Source organism: Miniopterus natalensis, chromosome 3 (genome assembly GCF_054644295.1).
Source record: "Miniopterus natalensis isolate mMinNat1 chromosome 3, mMinNat1.hap1, whole genome shotgun sequence".
Classification (NCBI taxonomy): Eukaryota; Metazoa; Chordata; class Mammalia; order Chiroptera; family Miniopteridae; genus Miniopterus; species Miniopterus natalensis.
The window spans coordinates 8,823,232-8,840,924 of NC_142083.1; the positions used below are offsets into that span (position 1 = coordinate 8,823,232).

General features: G+C 36.7%; 1 protein-coding gene across 1 annotated transcript in view; it reads left to right on the forward strand.

Annotated features, from left to right (window-relative positions):
- NUP155 (nucleoporin 155) overlaps positions 1-17,693 on the forward strand; it is a 50,939-nt gene that overhangs the window by 20,691 nt on the left and 12,555 nt on the right. Inside the window, exons 13-22 of the mRNA XM_016223972.2 lie at positions 1,797-1,967; positions 3,605-3,715; positions 4,076-4,170; positions 4,548-4,636; positions 5,105-5,167; positions 5,863-6,010; positions 7,100-7,166; positions 12,130-12,245; positions 14,203-14,300; positions 17,121-17,251. Of these exons, the coding sequence (XP_016079458.1) occupies positions 1,797-1,967; positions 3,605-3,715; positions 4,076-4,170; positions 4,548-4,636; positions 5,105-5,167; positions 5,863-6,010; positions 7,100-7,166; positions 12,130-12,245; positions 14,203-14,300; positions 17,121-17,251 (1,089 nt within the window). The remainder of the gene's footprint in view (positions 1-1,796; positions 1,968-3,604; positions 3,716-4,075; positions 4,171-4,547; positions 4,637-5,104; positions 5,168-5,862; positions 6,011-7,099; positions 7,167-12,129; positions 12,246-14,202; positions 14,301-17,120; positions 17,252-17,693) is intronic.

Sequence of the window (17,693 nt, forward strand, 5' to 3'; positions counted from 1 at the left end):
CTGATACTCTATCTTTGGACCCATTTCTTTAAAGGCATTTGCTTCCAGCTGTCACTGGCTGCTTCCTGGTTTTTCTCCACGTTAAGCGCTTCTGGTTAGGGCGAGTGGGAAAAAGTGTATAGATGGGAGGGAGAAGAACCCAACCCCCAGGGATGGGTGCATGGTTTGAAACGGCTCTTCCAAGTTTCTGACATGGACCAAGTTGCTGGGGTAGGGGCATGAGGCTGGTATAGAGGCAAGGAACACCTTTCTCAAATTCCTTTATTCTCTGAATTTTAATGAGCACCTACTATGTATGTCTCATACAGTGATAGACTGAGGATTCAGAACTTAGTAAGATACAAACTCTGTCCTGATGGTAGTAGAGTGTTAGGGGTTGAAAGTTTGAATTCTGGCTCCATTTCCTCGAAGCTGTGGCTCAAAGTCTTAACATGACTCTGGCCCTCTGTTTCCTTGAATGTAATAGTTATAGTAGTACCTACCTCTATGGGGTTATTGTGGGATTAAGTGAATTCATGTATGTAGCACTCAGAACACTGTCTGGTGCAGAGGAAGCACTCAGTAGATGTTAACTATTTTTTTTAACTTCAAAATTTTTAATTTACTGATTTTAGAGAGAGGGGAAGGCAGAGGGACATTGATTTGTTGTCCCACTTATTTATGCATTCATTGGTTGATTCTTGTATGTGCCCTGATAGGGGATTGAACTCACAACCTTGGAGTATTGGGACAATGCTCTAACCAACTGAGCTACTCGGCTAGGGCCAACTATTTTTTTCTTTAGAACAGATACTATACATCATATTTTGTTTGTATAATACTTGAGTTCATCTCAAACAAGTATGGACTACTTTTTTTTTAAAACCACCAAATATAAATATAGTCCATGAACTTTAGCCAAATTCTAGTCTCCCCAAAACACCTCTAAAAGACATTGGGACAATGGGGAAATTCAATATTGGCTGGATATTATATTAGAGAACTGTTAAATTTTTTTTTCTACTCAGTAAAGGACAACAGCATGTGCCTTTATTTATAATGGCAGGGGACAAACATGAACAAAGCTTCAAACTGATGTATTGAGAATTGTTGATGTTCTTAAATGTTATAATAGTATCATGGTTATATAAGAAAACATCCTTATTTTTAGGAGATACATGCAAAAGTATTTAGCAGTGACATATATCTATAAATTTCAAATGGTTCAGTGAAAGAAAAAATTATCGAAAGAGAGAAAGCAAATATGGCAAAATTCTATCACTTGTTGAATCTAGGTATTGAGCATATGGACATTTATTATACTTTTAACATTTTTGTATACTTGAAATTTTTATAATAAAAGAATTTTAGGAGATTAAAATACTTTTTTAAAGGAGCATCTTAGCTTAGAAAGCAAATATAACTTCAGAGGAGAGCAGAAACCTACATGTCAACAAAATATAAGCACTGAACCTACCAGTATAGATCAGCCTGTCCTGGAAAAATGTGGAAGATACTTAGTGTTTGGTTATAGAAAGAACTGTAACTCTAGTAAATACTATTTACAGTTTACCTTAGGAAAATTTTGCCTTTATCCTTTGGTATGGACAGATTATTTGTTATCATAGAAGATGCCTGAATGAAAGAATTAGACAGTAGAAAATTAAATATAGACTTTTGAGAATATTTGTTAATGTATTAATTTATGAAATTCTACACTTAATTACAGATTGTCTGTATAACATTTCCTTTTTAAAGGTTTTCCTTAATATTAACTTCAGTAATATTAGTATAAAAAGATTATTTCTTTTACATAGATGACTACCCGTGTTGATGGTCATTCCTGGGCTCTTTCTGCAATAGATGAATTGAAAGTAGATAAAATAATTACACCCTTAAATAAGGATCATATTCCAATAACTGACTCACCGGTGGTTGTGCAGCAGCACATGTTGCCTCCAAAGAAATTTGTTCTCCTCTCAGCACAGGTATGTACATGGTCTGTTAAGGTGAAGACAGAAAGCACAGAAGCAATATTTAATGTTCCTGTATTCTGCAGTAGTTGCTTGGTAGTCATTTACTTAAGTGCTTAGGAATATTTTCTCTTAAAATATTAAGAAAGAAATAGTTTGTAAGTCAAAAATTCAACAATGAGAGCTTGCTGTTTATAGTGTTATGGTTTTTCTTTTGTAGCTTTCTGTCACCATTATTCAGCAGCATAAATTAAATAAAATAAGCCAAGTTTATTTCTTATTGTTCTCACTTAAGTTATTTAAAATTTTTTCTTAACATTTTCTGAATAGTGCTGCATAGACAAAATTCAAATGGTATAACAAGGGGTATAGAAAGTAAAATCCCTTCCAGTTCAGGTCCCCTTGTTACCAGTATCTGCATCTTTCCAGAGACAGATCTACAAACAGTACAGATAGATTTCTAAACAAATGGTAGCGTATTACACACACTGTATTATACTTTGCTTTCTGTATATCAAAACTAAGTGGTAGAGCTCTTTCTTACTCTGTTGTATGTTTGAAAGGTGTTCCTCTATGTGGATGGATCGCATTGAACTAGGCTCCAGTTAATGTCCCATCTTTTGCTGTATATATCATTTTGCTTGTAGAATTGCATCTGCTGGGCTAAAGAGTATGTGCTTGTGTAATTTGGATAGATGCTGCCAGACTTCCCTGTATACATGCATAATGTTAAGTGTCTGTTTCCTTACATCTTCTATATGTACAATATGCCATCTTCTTAAGAGTGAGATTGATTGTCATTTTAAGTGCTTAGTTTTCTGTGAACTATTTCTATTTTGTAACCTACTTTTCTGTTGAATTGTCTTTCTTAATTTATAGAAGCTCTTTGTGTATCAAAGGAATTAACTTTTTGTGATTTTTAGTTTCATATTTTCCATAGTTTGTCATTTGATTTTGTCTATTGAGATTTTTCCCATATGGATAAATTTGTGAGTAGTTGAAATTTTCAAGTTATTTTAGGGTTTATGTGATAAAAAAAACTTCTCACTCTGAGATTCATGAAGTAATTCGTCCATAGTTTCTCTTAGTACTCTAATAGTTTAATATTGTCCTTTAAATCTTTGACCTGTTTGGAATTTATCTTGGTGTAAGGTATGAATAAAGATCCAGCTTCATTTTTATTCTAAATGAACATGCTTGTGCCAACATGATTAATGGATAATCTAACTTTAATCTTCTGGTTAGCAGGGCAGCTTTTACCATAAAACCTAGTATTTACTTGACCCTATATCAGAACTGTCTAAATTTAATAACAAAACACTGACCCCTGCCAAAAAAAAAGTAAGTGAAAATGTGCTGGCTCTCTTAGACATACATTTTATAAACCTTTATCTTATGCGTGGTAATAGCACGTGCTGCACTAATATGATGTGTGTCTGACAGCAGTGTTTTCTTACTAATTTCTTTGGATATGTAGTCTAGTATAGGTGGGGAGTTGAAATGTAGATGCTCTTTTTGACCAGTTTACTTTGTATTCTTGAAGCTATTTTATTGTTGTTATTTCATTGATCTTATTAAATAAGATAACAGGGTGAGTTGTTACCAAACTTGGTAAATTTATTATTCATGTTTTGTTTTTTTTAACTTCTTAGGGGAGTCTTATGTTTCATAAACTTAGACCAGTAGATCAACTGAGGCATCTACTTGTGAGTAATGTGGGTGGAGATGGAGAAGAAATTGAAAGGTTCTTTAAATTGCATCAGGTAATTATTTGGACTTTTTTTTAATGTGATGATAATTTAAACAATGAAACAATGGAAAAGATAGGCAAATTATATGTGTTAGGACCAAAAGTACTGTAATTAACAGGTAATTTTACCAATCCCCCTTTCTTTACATTAACCACTATATATGTCCTGATATTTGGGTGCCGTAGTAATTCACTATAAGCTTAAAACCAATAGTGTTTACTGCTCTTTTTTCATGTCAACTGATTTCATTTAGTCAGCAAATATTTATTGCGACCTGCTATATGCTAGGCACAGATTTAAACACTGGATACAGCATTAGACAGTTCTTTTTGAATGTTTGATTAATATAAAGGAAGATACTATTTTTTACAGGAAGACCAGGCTTGTGCAACTTGCCTTATCCTTGCTTGTTCCACGGCTGCATGTGATAGAGAAGTATCTGCCTGGGCCACGCGGGCTTTCTTCAGGTGTGTGTCAGTTTTCTTTTGTTCTTGGCCACTTTTCTAAATGGTTGCATTGGTGAATGTGACAGTTTAAGTGCTTGCCAAACTGCTGAGTTACTAAAATTCATTTGCAAAAAGGTAAACTCTGGAAAGATTATAATGCTAATAGAAGCGGACAATTAGCACAGTCTCTGCATTGTTACCCATTGTTCTGTCTGTTTCATGTGCTCACAATTGTAAACTTGCTTTTGCCCCACTCAGTATTTCACTAAACACAATATATTAAAGTCTCTAGTGTTTAAAGCTTTATTTTGAAAGCTAAGCAGGACTTAGAACAATTCCAGCCTTTATGGTGGGTGGTCTCACTGAATAAACTCAGTCTGTGTTGTTCCTATCTGTAGGTATGGTGGTGAGGCTCAGATGAGGTTTCCAGCCACTCTCCCTACGCCAAGTAATGTTGGTCCCATCTTGGGGTCGCCTGTCTATGCTAGTGAGTATGAAATACTGAATTAACTATTTCTAATCTTGTGAATTTTAGAAACCTCATGGCATATTTTAATGGACAAAGCTTTTCATTCTCTTGTATTTACTGGTACTGTACTGGTGAATGATTATAAATATACCTGACTCTCAAAAGTGATGATATATTGCTACTGAGTTCTTGACGTGTGTTAGGGAACACACTAAGATGTAACCAACAGTACTTACAGAACTCATTTGTTATTTATTCAGAAGGAAGGAGATGAATGATGTAACGGTAAGTAAACTACATCTCTGTGTTTTCCAAAGTGGGGACTGTTAGAGAATTACTGGGAAAAGGGTTGAGTCCCTAGTTCTTGAATACCTTACAAGTGGTCCATTCCTCACTCTTATGCTCAGAAACAGCTTCTGTGTCTAATTTTTAACAGATTCAGAATCTGGGAAGTTATTTTATAATCTCTATATTCTTTCCTTTTAGGTTCCCCTTTTCCTGGCGGTGGTCCATATCCAAATCCATCCTTTTTGGGAACACCATCTCAAGGTACCTCTTTGATTCCTTTTAGATTACGACTGTTCTTCTTGAAGAGCTAACACTGTGTCTTACCTTTAATGCTTGGTGTGAAAAAAATTGCCCTGTTCTTTTAACATAATGTAATTTCAAAGAAGTGACATCCAGCCCTTCGCCAGGCAGCTCATTTGGTTAGATTGTTGTCCCCATACTCCAAGGTTGTAGCTTTGATGCCCAGTGAGGGCACATTCAAGAATCAACCAATGGTTGCATAAATTAGTGGAACACAAATCTCTCTCTTTTCCTCTCTCTTTCTCGTCTCCTCTCTCTCTCGAGTGATTGAAGAAGAAGTGACACCCAAGCAAGCGTTGGCCTTGGCTGTGAATGCTTTTACTTAGGAACACTGTTAGTAGGAGCTGGAGAGCCCCTTACTTGGGTACCAAAATTTAATTACCAGCATGAAATCTATAGTTAGTTCACTTTTGCTTCCAAAGGAGAGTGTAAGCTGTCTTCCTTTTCGGCTGCATTGCCCTTAAAAAGCCTACCTGGCAGCACCCATTTAAGCCTAAGTCTCTCTGTCAAGAAAAAACAAATTAAATATCTGTTTATTTCAGTATTTTTATAAATATTTATTCCTATGTGTCTAGATACAACAGACTTGGGTTGTTGAGAATGCTGAGTGTTTATGTTTAAATGTTAAGATTTGTTTTTCTTATGTGTGTACAAAGGTGTGCATCCTCCTGTCATGTCGACTCCAGTGTGTGCCTCAGGAAATCCAGCCATTCCAGCTGCAAGTATGAGCTATATGGCTGGGCCAGAGATTGTGTACTCTGGAAAACACAACGGCATATACATTTACTTTTCTCGAATCATGGGGTAAGTTTTTCATGGACTAGTTAACTATTTCTTACCTTATCCTTCTTTCTGTCATTGAATATTTTTAATTCTATACTTGGGAGATCATTTATTCCTATTAAATTGTACCAAGAGTTTTAGTTCACTTGTCCATTAATATGATTGTTTTCTGTCATTCAGCTTTTTTATTATCTAACCATATGTATTTGTTCCTATGTTACATATATATGTATCTTCAAAATATACCTCTGTACATATAATATATAGTGTTACAGAGCACCCCATAACTCAGTGACATGTGTCTGCAAGTCAGCTAGACATTCCTGGTCTCGGCTAGGCTCACTCATGCATGTGCAATGAGTTGTGAGGTTGAAGAAACTCTCTGACCATGGGCTGGCTTCTCATGTGTTCCCAGTCATATTCCTATGCTGGTCTAGAGTGGTCTTGGCTGGAACAGCTGGGTTGTTCTCCACATGGTCTCTCGCCTTCCTGCAGGCTAGCCAGGGACTATTCACCGTCACCTGGTGGAAGCAAGGTTCCAGGAGAGAGTGGAAACTTGCAGAGCCTCTCGATGTCCATGCTCAGGATTGGCCTGTCAGCATTTCCACCTCATTTATTTGGCCAACCCAGGCCAACCCAGATTCAAACATTAGGAAATAGATGCCTCATTATGAGAATAGCAGAGTTATACTGTAAAGGGTTAAATATAAGGATAAGGAGGGATAAAGAATAACAGCCACTTTTGTAGTCAGTCTACCGCATATCTAGTATATAATTTTCTTAGATTTGAAATGTATGCTTTCACTCTAATTATTGGTTTAAAAATTGGAAACAGTACAGAACCCCTTTATAAATTTGTTTTTGCAGTATAAGCTTCCTTGTTTACAATTTATTACCCAGAGCCTTTTGATATTTCCACAGCAGCATTTTATTTAAATAACTTAGATCAGGTTTTGAAATTTTCCTATTTTCATTTTTACCAGATAACTTAGTAAAATGTTAAATGAAACCATTGCTATAGTTTAATAAACACATAGAAAGGAATTTACTATGTATTGTAATTATTTTTGTTCAACTGCAGCATAATTATTAAGACATTTTTTGTTCCAGAAATATCTGGGATGCTAGTTTAGTTGTGGAAAGAGTATTCAAGAGCGGCAGCAGAGAGATCACTGCGGTAAGTGGACTGTGTAATAATAGTTACCTGTTATTTGTATGTGACCAGGTTATGTTACTAATGGATGAGTGTATTATTTCACATTTCCTGGTGTTATAAACAAGATGCAATGATTATTCTTTTATGTATGTGTTTGTGTACTTGTCCAATAAACTAAACTGTCCAATCCCTAGGATAAGTTTCTACTCTAACACTTATTAACAGGTGAGTAAATTTCTTAACATTTCAGAGCCTGATACCTTACTACTGAGAATAATAGTATGTCTCCCTCATAAAATTCTTGTTTAAAGTGAGTCCTAATACTTAATGTTGCTCAAAGCTACTATTTAACTATTTTGTTTTCATGCCTGAAAAGTCCATGGACCCCAGTAGTACTTTCCATGTTCTTGCCTACATTCTAGAGTACTTTGAGACAGCATCTTGTACAACTTTATATTATCATAAATTCAGGTGGTAAGATTTTTTTTAATGCGGAATATGAATGCAATTTATTTAAACTTTTTCTAGGATGGGAAAAAATGTTCCATGCAAATGGAAATGAAAAAAAAGCTGGGGTAGCAATACTCATATCAGATAAAATAGACTTCAAAATGAAGACCATAACGAGACACAAAAAGTCATACATAATACTAAAGGGATCAATCCAGCAAGAGGATATAACTGTGATAAACATATCTGCACCCAATATAAGAGCACCTAAATTTATAAAAAAAACTTCTAGAGGACTTTAAGGAAGAGATCGACAGCAATACTGTCATACTTGGGGACTTGAACACCCCACTGACTTCACTGGATAGGTCTTCCAGACAAAAAATCAACAAGGAAACAGTGACCCTAAATGACATGCTAGATCAGATGGATTTAATATACATTTACAGAACATTCAACCCCAAAGCTGCAGAATATACATTCTTCTCAAGTGCACACAGGACATTCTCAAAGATAGACCACATGTTAGGACACAAAACAAGTCTCCATAAGTTAAAGTTGTTTGAAATCATATCAAGCATCTTCTCAGATAACGATGGCATGAAACTAGAAATCAACTACAATAAAAACACTAAAAGACATTTGAACGCATGGAGACTAAAAAGCATGTTTTTAAACAATGAATGGGTCACCGAAGAGATCAAGAAAGAAAGAAAAAACTTCCTGGAAACAAATGAAAATGAACACACAACAATTCCAAATGGATGGGACACAATGAAAGCAGTCCTCAGAGGGAAGTTTATAGCATTGCAAGCCTACCTCAAAGACCAAGAAAAACTTCTAATAGACTCTTTAACCCTACAACTTAAAAACTTAGAAAGGGAACAACAAGAAAAGCCCAAAGTAGAAGGAAAGAAATGATAAAGATTAGAGCAGAAATAAATGACATAGAGACTAAAAAAGCAATACAAAAGATCAATGAAACCAAGAGCTGGTTCTTGGGAAAGATAAACAAGATTGATGAACCTTTAGCCAGACTCATCAAGAAACAGAGAGTACCCAAATAAACAAAATCAGAGACAAAAGAGGTGAAATAACAACTAACCCAACAAAAATGCAAAGGATTGTAAGAAAATACTATGAACAACTATATGTCACCAAGCTGGACAACCTGGATGAAATGGATGAATTCCTAGAAAAATACAACCTTTCAAAACTCAATCAGGAAGAGTCAGAAAGTCTAAATAGGCCAATAACTGCTGATGAAGTTGAAGCAGTAATCAAAGGGCTCCAAGCACACAAAAGCCCTTGCCCGGATGGCTTCACAGGGGAATTTTACCAAACATTCAAAGAACAATTAACACCTATCTTCCTCAAACTCTTTCAAAAAACCCAAGAGGAAGGAACACTTCCAAACTGTTTTTATGAGGCCAGCATTAGCCTGATGCCAAAACCAGATAAAGACACTACAAAGAAAGAGAATTACAGGCCAATATCCCTGATGAACATAGATGCTAAAATCCTCAACAAAATATTAGCAAATCGGATCCAGCAATATATTAAAAAGATCATACACCATGACCAAGTGGGATTTATTCCAGGGATGTGAGGCTGGTACAGTATTCTCAAATCAATAAATGTGATACATCACATAAACAAACTGAAAGACAAAAATAATATGATCGTATCAATAGATGCAGAAAAAGCATTAGATAAAATCCAACACCCATTTTTGAAAAAACTCAGGAAAGTGGGAATAGAGGGATCATACCTCAACATAATAAAGGTCATATATGACAAACCTATAGCCAACATCATATTCAATGGGGAGAAACTAAAAGCATTTCCTCTAAGAACAGGAACAAGACAGGGTTGTCCACTTTCACCACTCTAATTCAACATAGTACTGGGAGTCCTAGCCGCAGCGGTTAGACAAGAAGAAACCATAAAAGGCATCCAAATTGGAAAGGAAGAAACAAAACTCATTATTTGCAGATGACATGATACTGTACATAGAGAATCCTAAAGACGCCACCAAAAAAGTACTAGATTTAATAAATGAATTCAGCAAGGCAGCAGGATACAAAATTAACACCCAGAAATCAATGGCATTTTAATACACCAATAATGAACTCTCAGAAACAGAAATTAAAAAAAAAATCCCATTTACCATAGCAACTAAAAAATAAGATATCTAGGAATAAAGTTAACCAAAGATGTAAAAGACCTTTACTCAGAAAACTACAGGACACTGAAAAAAGAAATGGAGGAAAATATAAACAAATGGGAAAATGTACCAGGTTCATGGATTGGAAAAATTAACATCATTAAAATGTCCATATTACCCAAAGCAATCTATAAATTCAATGCAATCCCTATTGAAATACCAACAGCATATTTCACAGATCTAGAAAAAACACTTCAAAAATTTATATGAAACCAAAAAACGCCCCGAATTAGCCACAGCAATCCTGAGAAAGAAAAACACAGTTGGAGGGATCACAATGCCAGATATCAAGTTATACTACAAAGCCACTGTAATCAAAACAGCCTGGTACTGGCACAGGAACAGACATATTGATCAGTGGAACAGAACAAAGAACTCAGAAATTGACCCATGCCACTATGGTCAATTAATACCTGACAAAGGAGGCAAGAACATACAATGGAGTAAAGACAGGCTTTTCAATAAATGGTGTTGGAAAAATTTGACAGATACATGCAAAAAAATGAAACTAGACCACCAGCTTACACCATACACAAAAGTAAATTCAAAATGGATAAAAGACTTAAATGTAAGGCATGAAACCATAAAAATCCTAGAGGAAAGCATAGGCAGTAAAATCTCAGACATCTCTCATAGCAATATGTTTGCTGATACATCTCCTAGGGCAAGAGAAACTAAGGAGAAAATAAACAAATGGGACTGCATCAAAATAAAACGCTTCTGCACAGCAAGAGAAACCATCAACAAAACGAAATGGGAGCCACTGTATGGGAGAACATATTTGCCAATGACACATCTGATAAGGGGTTAATATCCAAAATATATAAGGAACTCATACAACTTAACAAAAGGAAGACAAATGACCCAATTAAAAAATTGGCTATGGACCGAAATAGACACTTCTCCAAAGAGGACATACAGATGGCCAAGAAACATGAAAAAATGTTCAATGTCGCTAATCATCAGAGAGATACAAATTAAAACCACAATGAGGTATCACTTCACACCTGTCAGAATGGCTCCATCAACAAGTCAATGAACTACAAGTGCTGGCAAGGTTGTGGAGAAAGGGCAACCTAGTACACTGCTGGTGGGAATGCAGACTGGTGCAGCCACTATGGAAAGCAGTATGGAGGTTCCTCAAAAGATTAAAAATAGAGCTGCCATTTGACCCAGTGATCCCACTTTTAGGAATATGTCCTAAGGAACCCCAGACACCATTCGCAAAGAACTTATGCACCCCTATGTTCATAGCAGCGCAATTCACAATAGCTAAGATTTGGAAACAGCCCAAGTGCCCATCAGTAGATGAGTGGATAAAAAAGCTGTGGCACATTTACACCATGGAGTACTACATGGCTGTGAAGAAGGACCTTTTGGCCTTTGGCACAGCATGGAGGGAACTAGAGAGTATTATGCTAAGTGAAATGAGCCAGTCAGAGAAGGACAAGTACCAAATGATCTCACTTATATGTGGAATATAATAAATAAAATAAACTGATGAACAAAGTGGATCCAGAGATATAGAAGCTTGGAACAAACTGAGGGATCTTGGAGGGAAGGCGGGAAGGGGGTGTGTGGGTGGGGAGAGATTAATCAGGGAATTTGTATGTTTATGGGCATGACCCATGGACATGGACATTGGTGTGGGGAGGGCCTGGGGGTGGGATGGATGTGGGGTGGAGGGGATCAATGGGGTTAAAAGGGGGAACATCTGTAATGGTCTCAACAATAAAGATAAAGTCAATAAAAAATAAGCAGGTATAAGTTAAATTTAAAAAGAAAGAAACTTTTTAAAAGGAAAAGATACCATATATCTTCCAACTCTGATACTCTTTTTAAGTTCATGTTTTAAAGAATAAGCATGTATTTACTTATTAGCATATATTTCATTTATATAAAGTTCGAGAACAGGCTAAACTAATCTGTAGTGATGAAAGAAAAGTAGTTAACTGGCCAGGGGATGATTAATGGGGCATTAGGGAACTTGCCTAAGTGTTGGAACTATTTTATATTGTGGCCTGGCTGTGACTGTATTAAAATGTAAAAGGGCAACAAGATAAAACTTAAGATTTGAGTATTTTACTGTCTGTACATTATATCTAAGTCAAACCAGAGGAGGAGGGGAGGGATATGGTATCTAGCCCTTTAGCCCCATCACCAAGTGTGAACTGATACATGAAATAACTTTACTGTTTATGGTAGTTCAAAATTAAAGTTTACATTGTTATAGATATACTGTATACGTTTTTGCATATATACATCTTTTCACTGTTTTTCAGCTTTTGAAAATTCTTCCTTTTACAGATTGAAAGTAGTGTTCCCTCCCCAATGCTGGAGTCAGTGCTACTGGAACTGAAAGGTTTGCAAGAGTTCCTAGACAGGAACTCCCAGTTTGCAGGAGGGCCACTGGGCAACCCGAAGTAAGAATAAATGGGGTTTATTTACTCATTTTTTTCTCCTGAGGTACAATTCACGTATGATGAAGTTCATCCTTCTAAAACATACAGGTCATTGGTTTTTAGTGTGTTCACAAGGTTATGCAGTCATCACACACCACTAATTCCAGAATGTTTTCATCGTGCCAGAAAGAAACCCCGTACCCATTAGTGGACACTCTTAGTTCAGGCTGGAGTAACAAAAACACCATAAGCTGGCTTAAATAGGAAACGTTTATTTCTCACAACTCTGGGCTAGAAGTCTGATTGGGATGCCATCATGTTCAGGTTCTGGCGAGCACCCACTTCCTGGGGTTTATAGACAGCTGCCTTCTTGTTGTGTCCTTGGATGGCAGAGAAAAAATGAGAGAGGAAGCTCTCTGGTATCTTCTTAATAGGGGCTCTAATCTCATCATGGCGACTCCATTTTCATGATCTCATCTAAAGCTATTTAACTCCCAAAGGCCCCACCTCCAAATACCATTACTTTGGGGATTAGGGCTTCAGCTTCGGAATTTGGTGGGACACAAACACCTAGTCCATAGCACTCCTCCATTCCCCTTCCCCTTGTCCCTGTCAACCACTAACCTGTCTGTCTCTATGGATCTGCCTTACACAGTAGTTGCTCTTTGTATTGTCCAAGGTGCCCAGCTATAGTCCATGAGAGGCCGCAGCAGGCTTACTCCGTCTTGGCCACTGCTGTCAGTTGAGGTTTTTATTTAGTGACATTATCAGCCTATGGTTTTAATATTTCAGTCTGTTGCAGGTTGCAAAATTGTTCCATATTTTGCCTCTTCAGATTGCTCTTGAATCATTTTGACAATAGTCTTTGATAGCTTCTTGGCTTTCTAGTATGATAAGACCTTCCAGGCTCATTTAGTACAATTCCTGCCCTAGACCTGAAATCAGCCATTTCTGCAGGGACCCCTGGTTTCTTTTGGTAGAAAGGGTACTGGAGCCTATAGCTAGGGTTATTCATTGCCCCTGGTCGAGCTGTATGTTGTTTTGTTTTTATTTTTTAATAAAACAAAATCTGTGAGTTGTACTGTTTTGGTTCAAATTTAAGACTATAGGATATTTACTCAATTCTTTTTTGGTATATTTGTATTGTTTTTACCCTAAAAATTATATTTTTCTAACAACATTGACATAATCACTTACTTGATTTCTCCTACAATGTAGCTATTATAGCTTCAGTAGTCAAAAGCTTTCCAAGTTAAAAATCTTAATCTGTATTTCACTGAGCATCAGTTACCAAATAGTAACTTTTCCTGAAAGTTCATCAGTCTTTTCTTTTTATTCCTTTTTTTTTCTTTTTTCTTCTTATTCGTAAGGCTACATTCAGAGCTCAGATATCAAATTCTGCACCAAATGATCCTACTTGTTCATTTCCCTCAGTGGCCAGTGTTTCCTTACAGCAGATTCTTTGCTTTTTACTTTTGTCCTAAAGTTTTCTCATGTGTAAAATGGTATTCTTAATAATACTTACCTAGAGAATTGTTGTGTTAAATTAAATCAGTGGTGCAGGCAAAAAGCAGGTGTTCAATAAAAAGAAGGTATTATTATACACCTGCTCAGTAAAACTTTAAGCATCCAAGAAATTAAAATGCTTCCAGTTTAAAATACCATTGATTTGCCAGTGCTATTTCACTATCTACAGAGGAACAATATTTACAACATATTCCAGTTCATTTATATGAAATATTCAGGAAAGGCAAATTTATAGAAACAGAAAGTAAAATGAATGGTTGCTTAGGGTAGAGGTGGGAGAACTGGAGAAATGGGGATTGGCTGCTAATAGGGGGGTTTCTAAAATTAGATTGTGGTGAAAATTGTGCAGCCCTATTAATTGTACACTTTAAATTGTTTTATTGTATGGTGTATGAATTATATCTCAATGCTGTGCAAGACACAACTACACATTCTGGAGTTTCTGTTTTAGTACTACAGCCAAAGTGCAGCAGAGGCTGATGGGATTCATGCGTCCTGAAAATGGAAACACCCAGCAAATGCAACAGGAGCTGCAGAGGAAGTTTCATGGTAAGTTACTACTTCTGATCACATAAACGTACGTGCCTCTGCTAAACAGTTTTATTAGTGAGTGGAAAATAATGTGCATCTCTCACTAAGGTCCAGTTTATGGTAACAAATATTTTATTAAAATGTCATCAGTGTGATTGGGAAAAGTGAGACAGTATGGATGTCGTGTATTTTCATAGCTTTTGGCCCACAAATTTTTTCCCTTCCTCCAGAAAACATGATACACACCCTTCTTAAATGAGTTTGTAAATTGTGAGATCTACATAACATACACTTAACCGTTTTAAGTGCTTTAAGGTGTACAGTTTAGTGGCATTTCGCACATGCATGCTGTGCAGACATCACTCTCTTCCGTAGAACTTTCTCATCCTCCCAAACGGAAACTCCCCGTGAAACAGTAACTCCCCGCTTCCCACTCCCAAGGCCCTGATAGTCACCATTCTTTCTCCCTGTCTCTGAATCTTACTACTCCGGGCACCTCCTGTAAGTGGAATCGTACAGTATTCATCTCCTTGTGATTGGCTTATTTCACTTAGCATGATGTCTTCAAAGTTTACTCCTGTGGTAGCACATGCCAGAATTTCTTCCCTTATGAAAACTGAATAGTATTCCATTGTATAAACACCACATTTTGTTTATCCATTCATCCCAGTGGACACTAGGATTGGTTTTACCTTTTGAGTACTGTGAACAATCCATGTTGTAAGCATGGTATACAAATATAAGCTTGAGTCCCTGCTTTCAGTTCTTTTGTTATACTCAGAAGTGGAATTACTGGATCATATGGTAATTCTGTTTTTTAATTTTTTGAGGAACTCACATTCTTTTCCATAGCAACTGCACCATTTTACATTTCCACCGGCAGTGCATGAAGGGTTCCAATTTCTCTACATCACACCAGTTACTTTTTCAATTTTTTAAATAATACCCATCCTGATGGGTATGAAATGGCATTGTTGTGATTTGATTTGCATTTTACTAATAATTACTAACACTTTTTTATAGTTAAAAATATGAATCAAGCCCTGGCCGGTATGGCTCAGTTGGTTGGAGTGTCGCCCAATACACTGAAAGGTTGCAGGTTCAATTTCTGGTCGGGGCACATACCTAGGTTGTGAGTTCATTTCCCAGTCATCACTTATGGGAAGGCAACTGATGGACATTTCTCTCTCACATCAATGTTTCTCTCTCTCCCCCCCTCCTCTCACCCCCCACCCATTCCCCTCTCTCTAAAATCAATAAGCATGTCCTCAAGTAAGGATTAAAAGAAATGTGAACCAAGATTTTGGTTGCGTTTTTGTAATAACTAGAGAAAAAATAGGGAAATTAAAAAGTTCTCATAATCATCAATTACTCCAGATATAAATTGGAATAATAATTAATTATTGCTTCAGTTTTGCCTGCAATTCAATTTTTTTAAGTTCTCATGTCTTCTATTCTTTGGGCCAATCACCCTGGCTGATAGAACTTTGCTAATTAAGACTCGGCCATTGACTTTTGTCCCAAGGTACTTTCTTCCCTTCCTGCTGGCCCTTGTTTTCTGTTCACTGTTTTGTAAATCCTGTTTTCAGTACTTCAGTAAGGCTTTAAGCCTGGCAATACAAGCATTAGTGGTAAGGACTTATACCATTAGGAGCATTCATATTGCTGGCAGTGTTTACTGAAATGACTGCTTTGTAGAGCTATTTGGTCATGTCTAGTAAAAGCTGAGGATGCCTATATGCTCAGAGCTAACAGTTTCACTTCTAGGTATACATCCTGGAACAGTCTATCAGACTTCTTTCTCACAATAAAAAATACATTTTACATTATGATCCATCTGTTTTAAAGCAAAGACACACAACTGAAACAAAATTTTAGGAAATAACTCTACCTACTTTACACTCTAATATTTTTTCCTTTTTTAATTCTATTTCCTCTTTAAGAAAAAATAAAAAGCTGTCTTTTTAATTTTATTGTATTATTATTTTAAGTATATCTTTATTGATTTCAGAGAGAGTAAAGGAGAGGGAGAGAGAGAGATAGAAACATCAATGATGAGAAAGTCATTGATCGAGCCTGCAACCCGGGGATGTGCCCTGACCGGGAATCGAACCCTGATCGCCTGGATCCTAGGTCGACGCTCAGCCGCTGAGCCACGCCCGGCTGGGCAAAAGCTGTCTTTTTTATTTCTGAAGATTTTTTTATTGATTTTTAGAGAGGAAGGAAGGGGGGGGGGCAGAAACATCGATGTGAGAGCAACATATCCATCAGCTGCCTCCTGCATGCCCCCCACTAGGGATCAAGCCTGCAACCTGGGCTTGTGCCCTGACCAGCAACTCAACTCCTCAGTACCCAGGACGATGCCCAACCAACTGACCCACACTGGCCAGGGCCAGGAGACCATTTTAAAGGATATTTATTGCTATTGTTTTAGGAAAACTGGAAAAGATATAAATGTCCATCAGGTGGACAGTGGAGCTAATTGTAGTATACTTACTTGATGGCACACTCAGCAATTAAAATAAATGTGCTAGGTTTATATTTATCAGTATGGCTAATCTGCAAAACTGTAACGGATGGAAAAAGCAATGGCATAAATTATTTAAAAACAGCAATGTTTTTGTTTATGTGTACACACAAATAAATGCACATGTATATAATAGTGAGGATAGAAACAGGAAATCAATAACTCCTGCTCACAGTTGCCTGTGATGGGGATGGAGGACAATAAGGACTTCACCTTAACAGTTGTTTTTATTTGAGCTAAAGTATTTTTACTTGAAATCAAACAACTTAACCTATGTGGTTTCATAAAACTTCATTGTATTTTGTAATTAGAGGCTCAAGTGAGTGAAAAGATTTCACTTCAGGCAATCCAGCAGTTGGTCCGGAAATCATACCAGGCTCTGGCGTTATGGAAGCTTCTGTGTGAACATCAGTTCACAGTCATTGTAGGTGAACTTCAGAAGGTAGGATATTTTGGCTCCATTAAGACTATAGTGCTAATCCTGCACTCCATTTGTTTTCTTACACTGTGGTTTGGGAGGGGATTATTTGGGAAGTATTTAGGTTATGATAAAGTTAGCATGTTTTAGGAAGATTGCACTAAAGACTGAGGGAGTCTCTTTTTCAGAGCCACAAATTTTTATAGCATATGGGAACTTTAGAGTGGTATGTGGATGAAATCTTACGTTACCAAAAATACTTTTTTAAAACGGTGGATTGTAACCTTTATTTAGGCTACAGATCCCTTTGGGAATCTGATCAAACCGTATTTATATTAGGTGACACAAGGTTTGGTTGTCCCACTTTCAGTGATGCTAAGGTGATTGCTGCGTTCACATGGTAAATCTAACCCTGCCATTGTGAAACTCTCCATCAGACTTCCATTACCCGTTGCTCATCACTGCC